This window comes from Notolabrus celidotus, chromosome 1, assembly GCF_009762535.1.
Source record: "Notolabrus celidotus isolate fNotCel1 chromosome 1, fNotCel1.pri, whole genome shotgun sequence".
Taxonomy (NCBI): Eukaryota; Metazoa; Chordata; class Actinopteri; order Labriformes; family Labridae; genus Notolabrus; species Notolabrus celidotus.
In genome coordinates, this window is record NC_048272.1 from 36,706,445 (window position 1) to 36,727,582 (window position 21,138).

General features: G+C 39.0%; 1 protein-coding gene across 2 annotated transcripts in view; it reads left to right on the top strand.

Moving 5' to 3' along the window:
* Positions 1 to 19,761, top strand: part of epha8 (eph receptor A8) — a 130,289-nt gene extending 110,528 nt beyond the window's left edge. For both annotated transcript variants that reach the window (XM_034698217.1, XM_034698222.1), the window contains exons 13-19: positions 1,286 to 1,471; positions 3,084 to 3,145; positions 5,116 to 5,325; positions 12,419 to 12,568; positions 12,667 to 12,857; positions 13,739 to 13,897; positions 16,625 to 19,761. In XM_034698217.1, the coding sequence (XP_034554108.1) occupies positions 1,286 to 1,471; positions 3,084 to 3,145; positions 5,116 to 5,325; positions 12,419 to 12,568; positions 12,667 to 12,857; positions 13,739 to 13,897; positions 16,625 to 16,739 (1,073 nt within the window). In that variant the 3' untranslated portion in view covers positions 16,740 to 19,761. The remainder of the gene's footprint in view (positions 1 to 1,285; positions 1,472 to 3,083; positions 3,146 to 5,115; positions 5,326 to 12,418; positions 12,569 to 12,666; positions 12,858 to 13,738; positions 13,898 to 16,624) is intronic.
* The last annotated feature ends 1,377 nt before the right edge of the window (positions 19,762 to 21,138 follow it).

The following is a 21,138-nucleotide window of genomic DNA, read 5'->3' on the forward strand; positions in this document are numbered from 1 at the left end:
ATAATGATAACGTTTATTTACATAGCACTTGTCAAAACAGAAATATTTTTTAATTTAAATAGAGTGGAAATTGAAAGAGTACATGACACAAAATACCTTGGAGTTGCTACAAAACAAAATGATCTAAATCTATTGGTTTCTAATGTCGAATAAAACATCTGTTTAATAAGAAATGTCTACATATATTGTACTGTTTACTCATTATGCCATATATGACATACTGTGTTGAAGTCTGGGGAAATGTCCTGTCATCAAACTCCAGAAACAATTTATTAGAATAATAAAGAATGTTCATTATCCAGACTCTACTAATCATTTATTCATCAGAGAATAAACTTTAAAATGTTTAGACATGGTGTCTTTCAAAACATTAAAAATACTTTTTAAATTATAGTCTTCCTGTTCGTATTCAACGTTTGTTTAAATTAAGAGAAGGAGACAATATATTTTCATAGCAACGTGTGTGTTTTAAACATGTAAAGCTAGAACCAACGTTAAATAAAGACCTGATTCAGTTTTAGGAGTCAAAAAATGGAACAGCCTCAGTGATGAGTTGAAATTATGGAGTTCTTTGTTGAGTTTCAATAAAGCCTTAAAACATAAAGTAATTAATGAATACAATATTAAATGAATAAAAATAATGATAATAATAATAATAACAACAACAACAACAACAAAATAATAATAATACATTATATTGAATTACAATAATTGTTATAATAAAGATTATCCTAGCAGATACAATTAGCTCCTTGCACCAGTCAGCCCTGATAAGAATTATGGAGTATAAAGTAGAAAAACTGTTCTTGTTACTGTCTTTTTTTTGTCCTGCTGATGTTTTTGGGTAATATGATGGAATGTACAGGATAAGCATAGATAACCCTCAGGCTTCAGCTGGTTACTTTTTTTTTTTTTTTTTTTTTGTGTTTGTTTTCTTGTGAATATTTATTGTGTCAAACTAACCAGTGTGAACATATCAAATTGTGTTATCTCTTTTTGTTAGATGACCTCTCACACAAACTGGAGACTTTTGTTCTTTTTAAATTAATGATAATATAATAAATGTGCCTTAATTAATTAATTAAATCAATCATTCATTCATTCATTCATTCATTCATTCATTCATTCATTCATTCATTCATTCATTCAGTCATTCATGCATTCATTCATTCATTCATTCATTCATTCAGTCAGTCAGTCAGTCAGTCAGTCATTCAGTCATTAATTCATTTTCTGACAGAATGTAACTTGTTTGAATTTGGATCATTCTTGTGCTTCTCTTTAGGGGAGTTTGGGGAGGTGTGTTACGGACGTATGAGACTCCCAGGGAAGAGAGACATCCCAGTTGCCCTGAAGACCCTGAAAGCTGGATACACAGACAAACAGAAGAGGGACTTCCTGGCTGAGGCGTCCATCATGGCCCAGTTTGACCACCCCAACGTCATCCGTCTGGAGGGAGTGGTTACCCAGAGTATGCTGCTTTATTAAATAAACTTTACTGTGAAGATGAGTCAGGAAGTTTCAGGATCTTCACAGAATAAAGTAAACAAGATAATGCCTAATAATATATTTGTAGGCTATTTGCAGGTTATAATCTTCATGTCGGTTGTATAGGCTTTGTGCAACTTGTTGAACTTTTGACCCATGTTAGCATGTGAGAGCTTTCATTTCATCTAAGCTAAAGTATAAATGAACATTTTGTTGAAGTAAGCCTTGGTGATCCGGGGAAAACGATGAAAAGGATAAAGAAGATGGCTTAAACTTTGCCAATTTTTAAGCCTCCACATGGAGCCATTATAACTCGTAGTATTTTTACTGGGAGGTTAAAGATAAAAAGGAGGGAAAGTCGTAAAATGATCTCTATTGGAATGGTAAAAATTATTATATGAACCAGCTCCTCCTTTAAACCTCGAACCGTCCAACAGATTATGAAGATGTGTAAATGTGCTCTTGCTTATCCAAATCTTTGAGGATCCTTTATTGAACAAGGGACACTGAAGGGTCAGTTCATAACTTCAAATACTGTGGAGTGATTCAGCTGCGTTTTTAGATGCTATGAGTTGCTGTTCAATAAGTTATGTCACACTCTCTCTCATGCAGCTAATATTCAAATGAAATCAACACTTAATTTCATATAAGCACGAGGCACTTGTGCTCTAATGAAAGGATAAGTGCTCAGTTAGGAAACACATCCCATTATGCTCTCAGCGTAATAATGTATGCTCTGCTGATAAGTTACATAACCTACCATATGGCCCCCCGCGTCCCCCAACACCCAAGCATGAAGATGGATGGGGGTAGATCGGCAGCACAACACCGGGTTATCAAGTGGGCACGACTAAATCTAATGTTATGAGACAAGATGTAGAAAAAGAGAGCGCCTCTGTCATTTAACTTTGAACACAACTTTTCATTACTTTAACTTCTGAAAATGTGATTCTGTCAGCAGACTGTTTCAAAGTTTTCATTTATTCTAATGTTGTTTGCAAGGGCAGCAACTACAGTTTCCTTTTGCATAGCATGTTGGGATCATACGCTCCAAAATTCAGTGTTTCCTTTGCAAAAGACCAAACTAATATTTGGACTCCTCACTTCTTAGTGCTCATAACACACAATAAGAACCTGCGTAGAACCTCTCCTGCAGGGTGGAATCTGGACACAGTTGTTTGATTCTTGTCCTCGTCCAGTTTCACAGTTTTGTTTTAGTCTTGGTGACTTTTGGTAATTGTATTTCTTTGTTCTGCACTCTTGGCAGAAAGTCAAGTTTCCCATCTGGGATTCAAAAAGATTTTAATTTTTAAACAAAAAAGAGAAATACAAACACAAAGGCTACACAGCTGTAGTTTGTTTTACTTGTGCCCCTAAATCATGCTGTGTGTGTCTTCAAATCATAGCTAAAGGTGGCCTATTGGGCAGAATTAATCACTAATAACCACATTGCTGTTTGTTTGTCATATTAATAATTTTAGCATCAAAAGCTTTCATTTATACACATAATTCATACACTGCACTTAATTTGTAGAATTTTACCATCCATCATGTTTAGCTTTGGATAAAACCTGAAGTCCTGTTTGTCTCCTCAGGCAAACCAGTCATGATCATCACAGAGTACATGGAGAATGGCTCTCTGGACTCCTTCCTCAGGGTAAGTATTCAGAAGTTGCACGGTGTAAACAAGGAATCTATTATCAGTATGTTTTAGACTTTGGGATTATTTTACTGGTTTTTAAATCTCTTAAAGGTCTTGCTCCTTCTTTTTTATCAGATATATCATATGAGCCTGTGAGAGCGCTCAAGTCTTCAGGTTGTGGACTTTTAATGATACCAAAAGGTTTTTATCATGATGGACCACGTCTGTGGAACAGCCTACCTGAAGATATGAGGGCTGCACAGTTCATGAACATTTTAAAAGCAAACTCAAGATCTACTTTTTTAGTCTCCCTTTTAACTGAGTATTATTCCATCTCACTATATTTATTTTGTATCTATAGTTCAAATTGTTAAGTATATACTATCCTATTTTAAATTACAATAGACACATATAATGTTCATTCAGTTATTTTTTTAATTTAGATTTATTTTTGTAATTTATTGTGGATTATGCTATTATTATTTATCAATCAGATCTTATTTTAGAATTTTAACAGATTTACTCTCAGCATTTTAATATTACATTTTTTTCATTTGTTATCTATTTTTGTTTGTTTTAATTGTGTGCTTTTTATCCGCTGACTGGTAGAGCCTCTTGTTGTCAGCATCCTGTAAACAACTTCTTAAAGCTTCAGTTTAAGCATTATTCTTTCTCTTGGTTATTCAGTAGATTTCCTAAGGACTTGATGAGCCACAGGGAGAACCTTTTTAATGTAGTTTTAGCATATGTGAAAATGTAATAAGCCCATATTTGTTGAACAAGAGAGATGTCAAATCACATGACTTGGGGTTGCTGTGGCTCGGTGGCAGAGTCAGTCATCTCAATCTGGTTGGCAGTTTGGTCACAGGTCTTGACCCACATGCCCGAGTGTCCTTGGGGAGGACATTGAAACCCAAATTGCTCCCAGTGGCACATCCAGTGGTGTGTGAATGCCTGTGAATCAATCAATCAATCAATCTTTATTTATAAAGCGCCAAATCACACCAAATGTTATCCTCAGACTCTTTCCAAACAGAGCAGGTCTAGACCGTACTCTATGTTCTATTATTAACAAAGACCCAACATCAAGACAGGATAAGTTCCAGTCCCATCTCACAGACAGGACTTAGTCTGATCTCATCTTAATCCACCATGAGCAGAGCACTTTGCTGCATTTAGCAAGTTACAGTGGCATGAACAAACTTCCTTTAACAGGCAGTAACCTCCAGCAGGACAAGACTCATGTTAGACACACATCTGCTGAGACCGAGTTGGAGAGACGGATAGAGGGAGATGAAGAGAGAGAGATGATAGTGGTGAGACGGAGAGTAGTAGTTGTAGCAGCTGGAGTCTGGCACGTCAACAGCAGCAACCTATGAGACAAGGGAGCTCAGGGACTCCAGAAAGGTCTATGGTTAGTAACTTTAAGGGGCAGTTAGAGTTAAAGAAAGTCATGGGGGTGAGATAGGAATGGCGTAAGGAAATGAAGTGCACTTTACAACATCCTCTGCCATCAGTGTGTGAATGTGGTGTGACTGGGTTCATGTAACATGTAGTATAAAAGCCCTGTGAGCGGTCAGAAGATGAGAGAAGGTCCGTTTAAGAACAGTCGCTTTAGTCCTCTGACTTCCTGAACATCAGTGCATTTTGCAGCGAAAGCAGCAGTGGTTTTGAGCAGTGATGTCAAAGTTTCTTAATAAGATATGAGTTGATTTAACATTGTAATACATCGACAATGTCAGCCAGCTCCAGTCTGTGCGTATATGAATGTGGATTATTACTAAAAGGCAAATCCCTGTCATGTTTTATTCTCTTATCTTTACTCTCTTCTGTATCTTGATTAAAATCTGTTCTTTTATCACTCTCCTCATCTTCTCTGCTCCTATACCATCATGTGTTTTTAATCTTCACATAAATCTCTCTCTCGCTCGCTCTGCTTCCTCCTTCCTAATTTCTTCCCCTTTTCCTTTTCTGCCTCCCTGCAGAGACACGACGGCCAGTTTACCATCATCCAGCTGGTGGGCTTGCTGCGGGGCATTGCAGCCGGTATGACCTACCTGTCTGACCTGGGCTACATCCACAGAGACCTGGCTGCCCGCAACATCCTGGTCAACAGCAACCTGGTGTGTAAGGTGTCTGACTTCGGCCTGTCCCGGGTATTGGAGGATGACCCCGACGCTGCATACACCACCAGTGTGAGTTTCCACATTGAGGCAAGCATTAATTAAGAGCAAACACACTCACACAATTTCACACACAAGCTTTCAAAGAAATTAGATGCATCAGAGACAGCAGCAGCAAACATCTCCACGTGTATATGATGACAACAGCAGTTACATCCTTAATGTGGTGTTCAGGACGGCATCCTGTAAGTTCAGCCGGATGATGCAGGCTCTTGTGGTCCTTTTTGGTGACTGTTATGTACCAGACCATCAGTGATGTTGGACTTGATGAAGCTCTCTATGGTGCTTCTTACTTTTGCTTCCAAAGTCTACCAGCAACTCTTCAGTTTTTATGAACATCAAAGCTGTATTAGAGTTAGAGTTGTAGACCTTCGCCAAAAAGCTAGCAGTGGATTCTGACCATATTTGGGTTTTTTGGTCACCTGTGGGTTTCCTCTGAGATTTCTTCAAATGCTCCTCTCATTTGGAAGAATGGCATCTCCTTCCACTTTTTTTCAGATGATACCCAGCTGTATCTCTTATTGAAATGCTCTCAGTCTTTATGGACTGTTGGATTTCTTCCATCCAAACATTGTGCTGCTGCTGTTTAATAGCCAGAGCACTTCTTTGAACCCAAACTTTGATAATTTCATCAACTCTTTAAGTTAATTTAAACTAAACCAGCCTTAACAAATAAGAAAGAGAGAGAGCCTGCTGCTTTTACTATTTAACGATTTATGTTACATGGCTGTCATTAAGGTGCCGTGTCCACCGCTGGCATTTATTGCGCTGGCAGCATCTTTTTACTATACAACCCAATGGCTGAGGTCTGTACGGAGGATAAAAGTTATCACACTTGTTTTTTGGAGGTACAATTTCATGGTTTAGAGCAGCTGCTGATGCTCTGACATGATTTATATCAATATTTTTAAATGTGTCTTGATGAAATGTCAGTGAAAGAAAGCAAACATGAGGCATACGGAGCATTTTAGAACAGATCACCACTTAGGGAAATGGAAGTGCCGCGGGACGACTTTTTGTAACCCAACAGCAGTAAACGCTGGTGAGAAACGCTCTGAAATCGAGGTTGTAGGGGTTCCCAGCACAAAAACATCTGCAGTGGACACGGCACCTTATACTGTAGAAAGCCTTTATTAACATTCTACAGTGCACAACAAAATTAGAGAGCTTAACCATAGGTGCATGTAGACATCCACAGTAACAAACATCATGTATTTAAGTAAAAACAACATTCATACAAGTTAAAAAAAAAAAGAGTTTGTTGCATGGTGAGAAAATGTCTACTAATTTTTTTGTGTTTATTTAAAAATATGAGACCGAAAACCAAGGGAGAGCTGTGAGCCGCTGCATTCGTGTACGCTGCCATCTTGTGCTTGTTTTTTGACTTTATTCACATGTGCACAAAACTCACAGAAGTTTTCAGGGTGGGGCCTCATATGTGAATGCAAACACCCAGACTATTTCCTTTTTGCCCCTGGTCAAATTTCAGTCTAAAGTCAGGGTGAGCCGATGTTAGAGCAGAGTTATCAAAATCACCATCACCAAGCAGGCTGGAGTGCTGACATGAAGCTGGTGGGAACTTGAAAGTGATAAGTAAAACGATGAATAACACCTCTGAGGTTGAAGAAGGAGAATCATTTTTAAGATGAGAACAGTGAAGATGTCTTCACATCTGTCTGTTAACACGTCCTTGTGAGGAGGGGAACATGTGTGAAGAGGCTTTAGGGAGGCCTTGGCAATCTTTCCTTTAGGTATGAAGGTGTGTTGAAGCAGGTTTGTGTTATATTTTAGAGCAAATTGTCCATACAAAGTGCATTCAATGTGGAAATCTATGCTGAGTCAGCTGTACAACTTTGTCTCACAATAATTGACAATGTCAGCATTTTTAGTTTCAACATGGAGACTTTGCTGCACTTTCAATTAACATTTACTCCAAACGACAGGAAACTCATTATGAGTTAACAGATATATTATTGACTGTATTTAATACATGTTGGGCTGTTGGACCTCTTCTAGATTTCATCTTTTTTACGAGTAGTAAAGCCAAGTGTAGAATAACCAAGCAGATACCTTTGGTCTTGAAATATGAAGCCCATGCAGAAGTGTTAAAAACTGCAGTTCATCGAGGGTCCACTAGAGGCTGGCTGCAGAAACATCAGAAACCACATACACACCCATTCAAAGAAGATGATCTTTACAGCAGAAATAAACATGTTTACAGCCTGGTTCAGAGAATGAGTTTAGTCTGAGCAGCAAATGTCTCACACACTGTAAGGGGGAAAAATTATTTTATAACTCCTTATTTTTGAAGATGTTCAACTTTTTGTATCAAGATAAGAGTTTTGCCAAAATAAGGACATGGCTGACTTGATTGACAGGCGGGCACCCTGTAGCTGTTAGCGAAGAGGCTAAATACCGCCTATTTACCTCACACTAGCTCGGACAAAGTTTGGTTGAGTTCAGCATTTGCAATATAGCACCCGCCGACAATTGGCTTCAAAACAGTGCCTCAGGAACAGATGGGTGACGTCACGGAGACTAGGTCTATTAATTATACAGTCTATGAGAATTACACAGAGTGGACTCAGGACACAGGTGGAGGTGCTTTTAGCTCACGTTCAACATTGGGAATGGCTGGAGGAGACCGTGGCAGATCATGGCTGCTTCAGCTAAAAGAAATTGCCATGTCCATCTGATCAGAGCGGCAAGTGGGGAGACACTGTATATTTCCATGAGACTTAAAGATAGACTCCCAACTTCAACTTACAGTGAGTTTAATTATTCAGAAGTACCTGCAGGAGGAATCAAGTAAAGAAACTTCAGTTTGGAAAGTGACTGCAGATACTCATGGATCCTCCTGAGCTGTTGTTAAAATGGATGCCAACAAAATAAAAAAAATAAACAGACCAAGAGTAAACGTAAAAATGTTGAGTTGAGCTCTCTCCCCGCAGAATGTTATTAAAGTCATTAGATTATGTTTTTGAAGATCTATGTCCTTGTGTTTTATGAATTTAACTGACAACTAAAAATGCATTTGCCATTTATATGTATAAATGTTTTATGAGGCAGCGCCACTGAAATCTGTCAAGGAAAGTGGCATCAAGACAAACACGACTGTAAAAAGCAATACAAATGCAATCAAAGCTCCATGAAGGCAAGAGTGAAGTAAAATCCTTCAGGAGAGAGCAGGCCAATATTAAACCTGCAGCCTGATGGGAACAAATCTATCAAATCTAAAGTAAAAGAAAAGGCCAAGGTGGCTCCTTGCAGAGTCTGATGCTATCGGCTGACTCACAGATGTAGATCAGCATTTGACACGTTTGTCTGTTACAGTCTGTTAAAGCACAGAAATCAGATTACAGAGCGCAAGGTGATTACATGCAGCATCTCTTCGGATTGTGGATGATATTACAAACTCTATAGCATCATTACAGCACATGAGGAATTAATGGCTGATAGTGACGAGAGATTAATACAGTTCACATTACTGCTGGGAAATCTGAATTAAGTGAATAAAGCTGCCTATTATACGGAATCAGGCTGCAAAGTCACTTTGAAGAACCTGAAGTATTAAGATCATGAGTTAAGGTTGAAGAATTCCAGCGGATCAGGATGCTGATTTAAATGCTCAGCAGGACATTAAGTGTCTATAATGGGCTGCTTTGAAGCAGTAACCTTCAGATGTGTAGAATAACCCACGTGGGGCGCTCTGCTTGTTTGAGATGGGATGTATCCATTTGTCAACCTAATGAAGTGTCACTTTTATGTCCACATAATGTACATACATCACATACAGTATTTGCTGCAATTTGCAAGTCTATTCTGGACTTTGCAGCTGCTCTGTGTGGTGCTTAAACCACAGTGTGTTTGACGTCATGCTGTCATGAACATTTACTCATGGTTAAGCACTACACTGAAGAGCACATTTCAGGTAAACCTATCTACCTTTAATGATGCCGTCCTTTTCTTAGTCACTACATCTAAGCATCCTATTATTCCATTACATTTTTATGTCCCTGCTACATCCTTACCAGTCCCTCCTGGATTTCGTGTTTTTTTTTGTGATTGTTGCGGCCTAAAATGCCTGATTTTATGACAGCTTTTTGAAAAATTGCAGCAAAAGTTGCAATTATTTTAAAGCTTTTTTCCCAATAACATCTCAGGAGCAAGTAAATATGCAAAACTATTTGCTATTGTTGTTAGTGTTGTTGTTAGCCTTACCAAAAAATGCTTGAGATGTCAACTATTCTTACAAACTATACTTTATGTGCATATATAATTAAGTTTAAAGTTCATAGATCATTGACAAACATGTTCTTTGTATAATTTACAAAAACAAAACAATTATAAAAGTTGTCAAATACTCACAACACTCCTGCTTGAAATGATCACAACTCATAACATTAACTGGGTTGTAAAGGTTAAGATGAATATATCGAAACCAAACAACAGAAAGCACTTCAAACTAGGTTTTTATTCTACATTTGTTATTAGGTGATCACTTTGGATGGATATAACATTTCAGAAAGCATTATTTTATCCATGGTTGATATCAAATGTACTCATCACTGTTATTCCTTACTTAATTATTAAGCAATTATTTTTGTTCAATTATTTTGGAGGTTGAGGGTCTTTTTTGTATTTTTTATTTATTCTATTTAATTACTTCAAACACATTTTTTTATGCACAGTCCTTTGTGTTACAATATTATTGTATGAAACGTGCTTTACAAGTATCACATAGAGAAAAATAGTGGAAGAAGGACCCAAGTGAAGATTAAAATGAAAAGGTTTTAATAAACAAAAGAACAAAACATACGAACAAAACTTACGGAAAATGTCCAAAAACTGAATCCAAAAGGAAACACAGAGAACGCAGGAGAGGAATCCAATGATCTAACACAGGAACGGGAAACAGAAGAACTAAATAAACAGAGTAATTAACACAGGTGTGAACACAGGACACAGGTGAAACTAATCAGGTTAATCAAAACAGTGGGAAACACAAGAACAGGAAGTAAGACTAAACTGGACACACAGGGATCAAGAACTACAAAATAAAACAGGAAACACAAGAAAATACAACAAGAGACATGGATCACAAAATACACAAGGGAGAGAAAGGATAACTAATAAATAATGAACACAGGGAGGAACCAAGGTAAGAAACACAGTGAAGAACTAAACTAAACATCAGCTCATGACAGAAAGTATGATTGATTGATTGAAGCTCAAAAGTAGCAAGGAAACCACATTTTTTCCCCCCTATTTCTCAGCATCACTAAGTATAATACAATGTATGCTATTATTCATATTTTTAAAATGAATGTATTAATGAATAGTCAGCTGTTGGAGCAGCAGTAAAGTTAGAGACAAAAGCTGAGAAGTTCATAGTTCAACGTTTCCCACTCTCTTCATTCTGCCCAAAACTCAGTGTTGTTAGGTCATGTTCATCATTAATCATCATTATTAACAGAACAAGATCAATAATTTGATGTGTATGATGGTCAAAAACTTCAATCAACCAAGCTTTACTTATATACCACCTTCCATACAAGTCAAATACAATTCAAAGTTCTTTACAGTGACTAAAAAGAAGAAAGACGCAGAAATAAAATAATCACATATTAAAAACAAAAATGGATTTTAAAATAGAGACTAATGCACACCAACCACAATAAAATATGTATAATTAAAAAAAAGTTGAAGCATCAAATTAACATTAAGAATATAAATAGTTAAAATAAATAAATAATTAGGGTAGGGAGAAGAGTGAAAGCTAAAATAAAGGCTAAAAATATAAATATTAAAGAGAAGATGAGTAATAAAAAACAAATAGTTAAAATTAATAATATAATAAAACTACATTAGAATTAATATAAAACATTAAAGTAATCTGGGCGCTGGTGGCCTAGCGGTCTAAGCGCCCCACATACAGAGGCCACAGTCCTCGTCACAGGGGTCGCCGGCTCGATTCCCGGTCAGTCGACCATTTCCTGCATGTCTTTCCCCGCTCTCAACTCCCAACATTTCCTGTCTCTCTTCAGCTGTCCTATCAAATAAAGGCAAAAAGGCCAAAAATATAACTTTAAAGATAAAAAAAATAAAAAAACATTAAAGTAATACAGTTGTTAAACCCAATATCTTAGTATCTCAATACTTGAATTATAAGGCACATAATATAAATATATAACAATAGAAAATAATCATTAGTAATAAAGAAAATCTGCGTTTTGATTGATGGCAGCTGTAACGATCCTGATCAGTTTCTGTAGATGTAGATCAAAGTTAGGACTCTAAATGCTGTTGTGCAGAATTAGCCTAGTGGCTAGGTTGAGCGCCTTTATAGCGGGTGGCCTGGGTTCAATTCGAGCCTGTGGCCTCCTGCGTGCAACTCCCCCCACACTCTCTCCCAGTTTCCTGCTCCATGCACTGTCCATTCCTCTCTAAATGAAGTTTAAATGACTCTTACACCACAGATTTCTGTAGATTTAACAGCCTGAGATGATTTCTGTACACACACATACACAATCATAATTTAAAATGTGTGTTTGACGCCCCTGCTTTTTAAATAGTCATGGGTCAAACCCTCCATTCAGTCCATTTTCGTCCTTCAAAGGTTTGCATGTGTTTTCACATTCACAGAGTAATAAATGCAATATTTCAGAACAAAAAAACACAGGAAAATACCAACGATCCACAAGTACAAAATCTCTGTTCCAAGCTTCACTCCCAAGGAAAATGGGAAAGATATGCATTTTTTGAGAACCCTCTCAGCAGTGATTGATCGAGCATTTCCAGCAGCATGACACCATGTAAACAGTATGTGTGTCACGGTAATAAACAAACACATCACCCACTGCAACGCTCTGACTCATTGGTATGTTTTTTTTTATGATTTTTGGACAGGACTGAAGCTCTGAGGCACAGAGAAGCGAGATGTGTCAGGCTTTGAACACTGATATACTTCACATAATAACTGCAAGAAAAATCCAAGATGAAGCCGACTGTAACATAAAAACTGAAATCTAAGGTTTAACACTCTAATCTTAAAATGTTGGCCATGCATCTCATACATCCTGGTCTTTCCTTGTGATCCTGACAGGGCGGGAAAATTCCTATCCGCTGGACGGCACCAGAGGCCATCGCATACAGGAAGTTCTCCTCGTCCAGCGACGTGTGGAGCTATGGTGTGGTCATGTGGGAGGTGATGTCCTACGGGGAACGGCCATACTGGAACCTCACAAACAGAGATGTGAGTGCTTGTTCTTGAATACACCCTGCCTGGACTGTACTTCCATTCTCCATCTCAGACGTTTCACCAGATTCCTGTTTTCTGCTGTACATGTGCAGGTGATCAAATCAGTGGAGGAAGGCTACAGGCTGCCTGCTCCTATGGGCTGCCCTGGTGCTCTACACACACTCATGCTGGACTGCTGGCAGAAGGATCGCAACGAGAGGCCGCGCTTCTGCCAGATAGTCACTGTTCTTGACAAGCTAATCCGCAACCCAGAGAACCTGAAGTCTATGGACACGCTCTGCAGGTGGGTGGGCTGCTGAATAGATCCCATATTTGCTGAAAGGCAACATGGGTGCATTGTGTCACATGCCGAGGAGTCTTTTGATTTAATTTGGCATGACAGTTCGCCAACATTTAATCAAATATTGGTTCATGTGATTAGTGGATTAAGCTGCAAATCAAAGCTAGACGCTGCCTGCGAGGGTCTGAAAAGATGATCTCCTGGACAATACACGGTGACAGACTGTTAGGCTCCTAAGTAACTGTCCTGGTGTGGGAGGCAGAGTAAATCCAATCAAATCCAACTGCTTTCAAACATCCGCACAGTGGGATAAAGTAGCAGCCTAAAGTTTCCCTCAAAGTTCTCTGGCAGATGAAGGGAGCGGTCGCGTTCGTTTTTCCGATAAGCTCATCCCTGATAGATGCGCTGTGCGTTAAGTAAAAGCCCAGCTGCGATATTGACATTGATCTGCAGTGAATCCAGGAGCTGGATTGAGAGGACACGGGAGCTGAAGCTGGACCTGTGTAGATTGCTCTGTTCAGATCCTGGGTCCTACAGAGTCAGTGGTGCATGACACTGCTCTTCTGAGTGTGAGGTGAGAGAAGAAGCAGGTAGAGGGAGTGGAGGAGGAGTGTGAAGGATTTCTCCCTGTATTAATCTACCCAAAGCAGCAGTCCTGCTACCACAGCATCCCCCTCTTCTCTATCATTTTAACTGCTATTGATTTTCTGCCTCTGCTACTAACGCATTTCAAAGCCCCCCTTTCCCTGGTCGCTCTGCCTCCTGCTCACTTTTTGACTCTTTTTCCTCTTCCGGACTCCCTTCGACTAATCTTTCTGTCTTCCCATTCATCTTCCTCTCTTTCTCTCTGTATCTATGGCCATCTGTCTCCCTCTCGGCTGCAGTTTAAGCAGTCCTCCACTGATGGAGAGAGCTATCCCAGACTTCAGTAGCTGTAACTCAGTGAACGAGTGGCTGGACACCATTAAGATGGGCCGCTACAAGGACCACTTTGCAGCAGGGGGGTACCACACTCTGGGACATGTCATAAGCATGAACCAAGGGTAAGTACAGGCCATGATGGAGGGTGAGGACAACACACAGAGACAATATGGATCTGTCAGCTGTTGGTAGTAGTTAGCTTCTGAGCTCTGCAGGCTTACAGACTGTAGAGCGAGAAAACATTTGAATAGTAAGACTGTTTTACTGAAGTTGTATCTGAGTTGGATCACTATTAAACTGCTCCAAGTAAATCTACAAAGAAGAGATAAAATCAGTTTGTCACTTTGTGCTCATTTACTGTTAATAACCACCTTGACTGTTCCATCTAATGAGACCCTCCCATTGAGCATATAGTAGCACAATACAGCCTCGTCATCCAACCTTCTATTATCATCACACACTACATGACTCCTTCTCCTCTATAACATAAAAGTCAAAATGTGAGTTATGTGTTGAAAGCTGGTATCTATACAGAAGCCCTGAGTGGACATGCATCCATACCTTCTAGTTACTTTGTTGCCCTGAGACGTCGATCTCACATCAGGTGATCATAACTTGTGTCTGCAGAGTTGCAAAGACACACACAAAAAAAGAAATTGGCTTAGCTTACGTCATTAGTGGGGACAACGGCAACATGGCATGTTTCACTTCTGTTGTGGTCTAGCCAAGCGGCAACCTCCGGTCTTAAAATATGAAGCCCATGTGGAAGTGCTAAAACTGCAGTTCATCAAGGGTCCACTAGAGGCCGGCTGCAGAAACACCAGAAACCACATACACACCCATTCAAAGAAGACGATCTCCAGAAATAAACATGTTTACAGCCTGGTTCAAAAAATGAGTTTAGTCTAAGCAGCTAATGTCTCTATCAGCACACACTGTACAGGGGTGAATTAATTGTTACATGTTATTTTTGAAGGTATTAAACTTATTAGTTTTGCCCAAATAAGGGCATGGCTGACTTGATTGACAGGCGGGCACCCTGTAGCTGTTAGCGAAAAGGCTCAAAGTCTGCCTCTTTACCTCACACTAGCTTGACAGAAGTTAGGTTGTGTTCATTTCCAATATGGCACCTGCCGACAATTGGCTTCAAAACAGGGCTTCAGAAACAGATAGGTGACATCACGGATACTATGTACATTAATTATACAGGATATGGGTCTAGCCTATAAAAGTTACCAACAAACAAGATAGATTAACAGAGGCCCATTTCACAAAGACGATTTGGTACAAACCCTGAGTCTCTCAAGCCTGAAATCAGGATCCTAAACTCTTGGTTTTCCACTTCAGGGTGGAAGGTAACTCAAGCCTGTATCAGAGAGAGGTAACATTAGCTCTGAGTCAGTCTGCAACTCTGAGTTTTGCTCTGTCTTCTCTGACTTTCAGAGCCAGAAACAGTTTTATTTCTGCATTTATTCATTAAGTAAATGTCATGCACACGTTTATAGAGATTCAGCATTTGACTAAATAACACCCAGGTGTTTTCTTAAAGGGATATTTCAGTTTTTGGAGTGGGGTTGTATGAGTTTTATGTGACTAGTAATTATATTAGCCACAACAGATGCCGCTCTGCTCGGCGCCTTTACGGAAAACTGCAGAGAGAAACAGCATGCAAATAGGCAGATAGGCTAAAGATTTCTTCAGACAGGGTCAGTCCTGCCATTTAGACAATTTTGAAAGACTCTGACCCGAGCACTCAGCTAGGTTTAGGAGTATGCTCCTCTGGGGATTTTTTTCAGCACTTCACTTTGCCACCAGAAAGTTTGTATCGAGTAGGAGTCTTTCAAAATTGACTAAATTAAGTGGCAGGACTGACCCCATCTGCAGAAACTGTAGTCTAGATTGAGTGCAGTTTCTCATTAAAGGGGCCGAGCTGAGCTGGTCCGCATTGATTCGAACTGTAGTTACATTTAGAGGAGGTGTGTGTCGGCTTTGTGCGTAGGCCTCTGCATAGGTACGGGGGCTAGGCAGACCTACGTACATCGTCCACATTGTCGATTCGACGCAGAAGTATACACCAGGCTTTAGGCTGTGTGTTGACCGATTATTCCCTATCAGCTGGGTACTGACATGAATCAAAGTGTCCATCACAGTGTTCAGGAGGCGAGGGAAACTAGATCCACATAGAGACACAAAGACCATGCAGGCAGATGCAATAATAAGAGACAATAAGAGATATTTCATGACAGAAGAGAAGCTCAAAAACAAACAAAAAAAAAGGTTGGCATATCGAAGAACGAATGAAATCCAGGGAAAATGAATTAAAACCAAGAGTCAATGAACAAACAACACAAGGAACAAACAGCAGAGGGAACAAACACAATGAACTGGCAAGGAACACAGAAAACTGTCTGACTATGTGCTGAGGAAAAAAACAGAGACATTAATGGCAGGTGTGAAGAGTCCAGGATGGTGAGAAAGAAAACAGGTGAAACTGTGAGGCTGATCAAACTGGAGGGAGACACAGACGAGGGCAGGAAGTAGAAGAAGACACACCGAGGGGAAGGACCACAAAATGAAAGTGTGACTTCAGTCAAGAGTTGTTATAGAAGACATTGAAAGGTCACAATAGTTCAAGCTCATAACCCATAAATGATGTTAGTGTGTTAAAATAAAGTTAAGCATATGGGTTATGTTTTAGTAATAATACAAAAGGTTAATGCTTTTAAGGTACATAAAGGATGGTCCATTTACATCAGAGTAAATGTGTTAGCAGTGTTTTTAAAGTGATGTCAAAATGTTTGAAATAATCTGTTTTAAGACGGCTTCATGTTTCTGTGTGTCACGTACAGGGATATCCAGAGGCTCGGGGTGACGCTGATGGGCCACCAGAAGAAGATCATGACCAGTGTTCAGCTGATGAGGGCGCAGGTACTCAACAAGAGCGTGCCGTCCGTGCACGTATAACTCCAACGCTGAGGTGTCTTTCTGCTGAAATCAAAGGCTTCTGTATGGTCTAGAGGGACTCTGTGGACTTGAAGATGATCTGTTTAAAAGGAAAGGTGAATTTATGGGAACTTTTTAAGACTTTTTCCTCGAGAAATTGAAGAACAAAACGTGAAAGGTTTTAACTACAGAGCACGCAAACGTGACTTTAATGGGACAAGTCCAACCTTTCATTTGTTTCTTATCCGATTACATTTTCTGGGTTTAAATGTCTTATTTTGACACGGAAAGACTGCCTTAATTACCACAAATTATTTTAATTTTATTGTCTACAAAGAGAAGATAATTTATCAATCATGAATTTATCAGAGAAATATGATTTAGTGACCTGGGCAATAGCAGGAGTACATGGAGTGATGTTTTTTAGGTGGGGATGGGAGTGTTTCCCACTGCAGCTACAGCTTGAGGACAATGAAGCCCTGAATGAGGCTCGAGTCAGACAAAGTGGAAACAAGTGGAATAGGGCTCACCCGAGTTGCCAGATCATCTCCACAGCGGAGAAGACCTTTTTCACCCACGGCTATTAATACCAACAACAGGCACAGTTCTCCGCCGTCCAACCTTGATGAATGATCCCAGGAGAGCCCTGGAGCCCTCTGCCCAGTTTGAAGCCGCGCAGTGCACAACTGCTGTTCTTTGGAAGATGTGTATGATTCAGTTACAGTGCACTTTATTCTACAATCTCTCTGTGTTAGAGAGGCTTTCCTGTTGTGTCACAAATTCTCCTCTCAGCCACAACCGGAGCCACAATGTCGGTCTGTTAAAGGTGTAAGAGATGTTTGAAAATTTAAATCTCCAGTTTAAAAATCAGGACAAGAAAGAGATGACTTTTATTTAATAGTGTTAGAAGCAACTTGCTCATGAGATTTATTTCCAATGTTTCTTTGCAGTTGCAATACATCAAACAAAAATATATATCAACTATACAAAACACATTAGATGAAACATACAAATGCTATTTCAAATATTGTATTTACGTCTGCATCAGGTGCATTTTTAACATATATTTGGGGTTTCATGTTTGACCTCTTTGACCTCCTTCACATTTATTGATATTTTAAATGCATCCCAAATCTCTTTAAATATATAAAGTTTATTTAATTTGCACTGCAATTACTGCAAACCTAAAGGTTGAGAGTTTACTTATAAATCAATCGATGATTCATTGTTAGATTCACTTAGTTTAAGAGGCTGTTTCTCATCATGTGACTCCAGTTTTATATTTAAAGTGAGTTACGTCATAAAACCTGATTTAACTTAAAGCTAGTGAAGAACACGAGATGAAAAATGGTAGAGCCCCAGATGACCCTGACTTTTATTGAGTTTGTTATATGATGTTCCTTTGTTTCTCTAAATCCAATACATTTTAAACTACTGAAAAATATATATATTTTATAAGTGACCATATGTTGCAAAGTAGTAGCAGGCTCCAGGGTTTTTCTTAATGACTTTCAGATTAAGAATCAGATTTTTATGTAGTTGAGTGAGTCAGTCTCGAGGTGGATTTGGGACATCAAATAAGTCACGCCTGTATCTGAGATGTATCACGGTCGATTATCACCTTCTGTCTCTGTTGGCTTATCAGCTAGCATAAGTTAATTTAAGCAAACCAGCTGCTATTAACCGACGACTAAATGCTGACTACTGCAATATCCAGTGTGTGAGCAATGTGCAGTCTTTATTTTCAGAGCAGGTTCACCTGCTAAGTGCTGCTAAAATGATTTAATACAAAACCTTTTTTTTTTCTTTTTATTAATTAGATTGTAGAAAAAAAACTGTAAAAAAAAAAGAAAAAAACACATGACATCTTTTACATGAATTTTGTTTGAATGCTCGACAATATCTGTTCAAAGTGATTGTCCATAGGTTACAACAGGCTGCAAGTGTTTCACTTTGCATCCACTTCTTGTGACCAACATTAAGCCTGAGTGAAATTTAAAAGTGGACCATGAATAGTTTTGAGCGTCCTGAAGTTGCCCATGACTCAACCTGTTGTACAAAATGTTTAACGTCCTGAAATTCCCCCTAAATGTTAATCCTAAGAAACCTTAAACTATTAAACGACTTTAATGTGCATCTTTTAACCTTTCAACCAAAATGCGATACATCAGGGTGGACTGTCCACTACCCCCACGCTGTTGATTCAGCATCTTCAGAGCAGCCCTACACGATGCTGGGAAGGTGTGTTATACCTGAAAGCCCTCTTATTCTCTTGGCATTTATAAACATCACGGTGCAGAAACGTGTTCAGTTCGGTGGATGTGATGGGAACGACATCAGCACTTATTCCACTCAGTGCGATAATTCTGCACCCCAGAGTGCATATCTGATCTCATCATTCGTTTGAATGCTGGGAATACAAAGTACAAATAAGCTACGCAGACTGTAAAATAAAGTGTTACTTCTGATTAAATGTGATGACACTGTTTGCCTCAGTGTTGGTGGAAGTGAAGAAGAACATGTACGTAGAATGTCTGTATCTTAAACGCTCAGAAGTACATAATCAGCCCTGATTTATACCCCCTCTGTGCCATCAAGAGAATGTCTTTTCTTGTGCACCTCGGTAGGTTTTCCTCTAGATGATTGATGTCAGTTTTTATTAGAGAAGAACCTCATCATATCTCTTGAATATGTATCATAGTGGCATTTCACTGCTGGTTTCAAAGATTTCTTTTTTCTTTAGGATGCTTTTGAAGACACTGGACTTGAACTGAAAACCCATATTTTATAAAGTTAGCTATGTTTTTGCTAGATGAATTGATTTATAATGTATACAGCAAGTTCAGTCACTGGAAGGAAGAAAAAAACAACAACATCCGGATTTATTCACATTTCATTATTTATTCATACTCATTTGTTTTCCAATTAATACAACTCGGAGAGGTTTTATTACAGTTGATGAATCATCCTTGTTGCTAATGATAAATGTGCAAACTGTCCATAAATACACAATAAAGGAACGTTTGTCTGTGTGTGACTGCAACAGTGATTTCAGGCTGTTTGACTCTGAGATGTTGTGAGCCTGCACCATAATGGACCCAAACATTCAAACTAATAAGAGCTGATCATACATCTCCTTTTAAGTCACACTTACTAGAACTGTAGTATTAACAACTTGTTTATGTAATCAGTGTTGTGCATGAACACTGAAACCATGGACTGTATAAAAAATGGTGGTAGTATCCGTGACAGCATCCATCTGTTTCTGAAGCTGATTGTCGGCAGGTGCCATATTGGAAACACTGAACTCAACTTAACTTTGTCCGAGCTAGTGGGAGGTAACAGCTACAGGGTGCCCACCTGTCAATCAAGTCAGCCATGCCCTTATTTGGGCAAAACTCGTCAGTTTGATATTTTTAAAATACAGAGTTGTAAATAAATTCACCCCCGTACAGTGTGTGCCGATCGAAAAATGAGCTATCCAGACTACACTCGTCTTTTGTACCAGGCTGTAAACATGTTTATTTCTGCTGTAAAGATCGTCTTCTTTGAATGGGTGTGTATGTGATTTCTGGTGTTTCTGCAGCCAGCCTCTAGTGGACGTACAATGAACTGCAGTCTTTAATACTTCGACATGGGCTTCATATTTTAAGACCAGAGGTTGCCCCTTGGCTAAAATGAACATGTTCACGTGTACAAGCTCATATTTTGATCAAAGGCGAACTGAATGACTCAGTTTGCGTCTCATGGACATGAGCATGGTTCACTCTGCAGGCAGTGAACGACTCTTACATTCAGGGAGGATCTGAGAAGTGTCGAGAGTTACTGAGAGTGACCAAGCATTGTGTTTTATGACAGCTGAAGTCAGATTTACGGCACCTGACAGGCATTCAGCTTATGTTGCATGCACTTCAGATGTAGTTAGCGGTGCTGATGAAGCAGCTGTTGTGAACATTTAAAGGAGTTTTATGAACGAATCAGGAAAGATTCAACGTGCTAAAACTTGAGAGGTGTTCAGTGTTCCTTGAGCCACCCACGTTTTCAAAGTTGCAAATATTTTCCTGTGTTTAATTGGGATTTAAACTTAATGTCTGTCAATGATTCTATGATTCTATCATTGAATACAGTATTTAATTTGGTTAGGAAATGCCAATGATTGAGGGATGGGGATTGGAGGATAGGAGGCTTTAAAAACTGTGGGGGGGGGGGGGGGGGTAGTTGCCTCTAAAAACAACAATAAAGTGATCTAGTTTTTTTTTTTTTTTTTACTGTGAACTTCTTTCAAAATGCAAAATAATGAACTGTGGACGTGAACAAGTAATTTTAATCTGTGTGAACTAAACTTTGAGCATCTCATTATGTGAACCTGAACAACACTATGCGATGAGCATGTTGTTGTTTCAGACAATCACTGTATGTG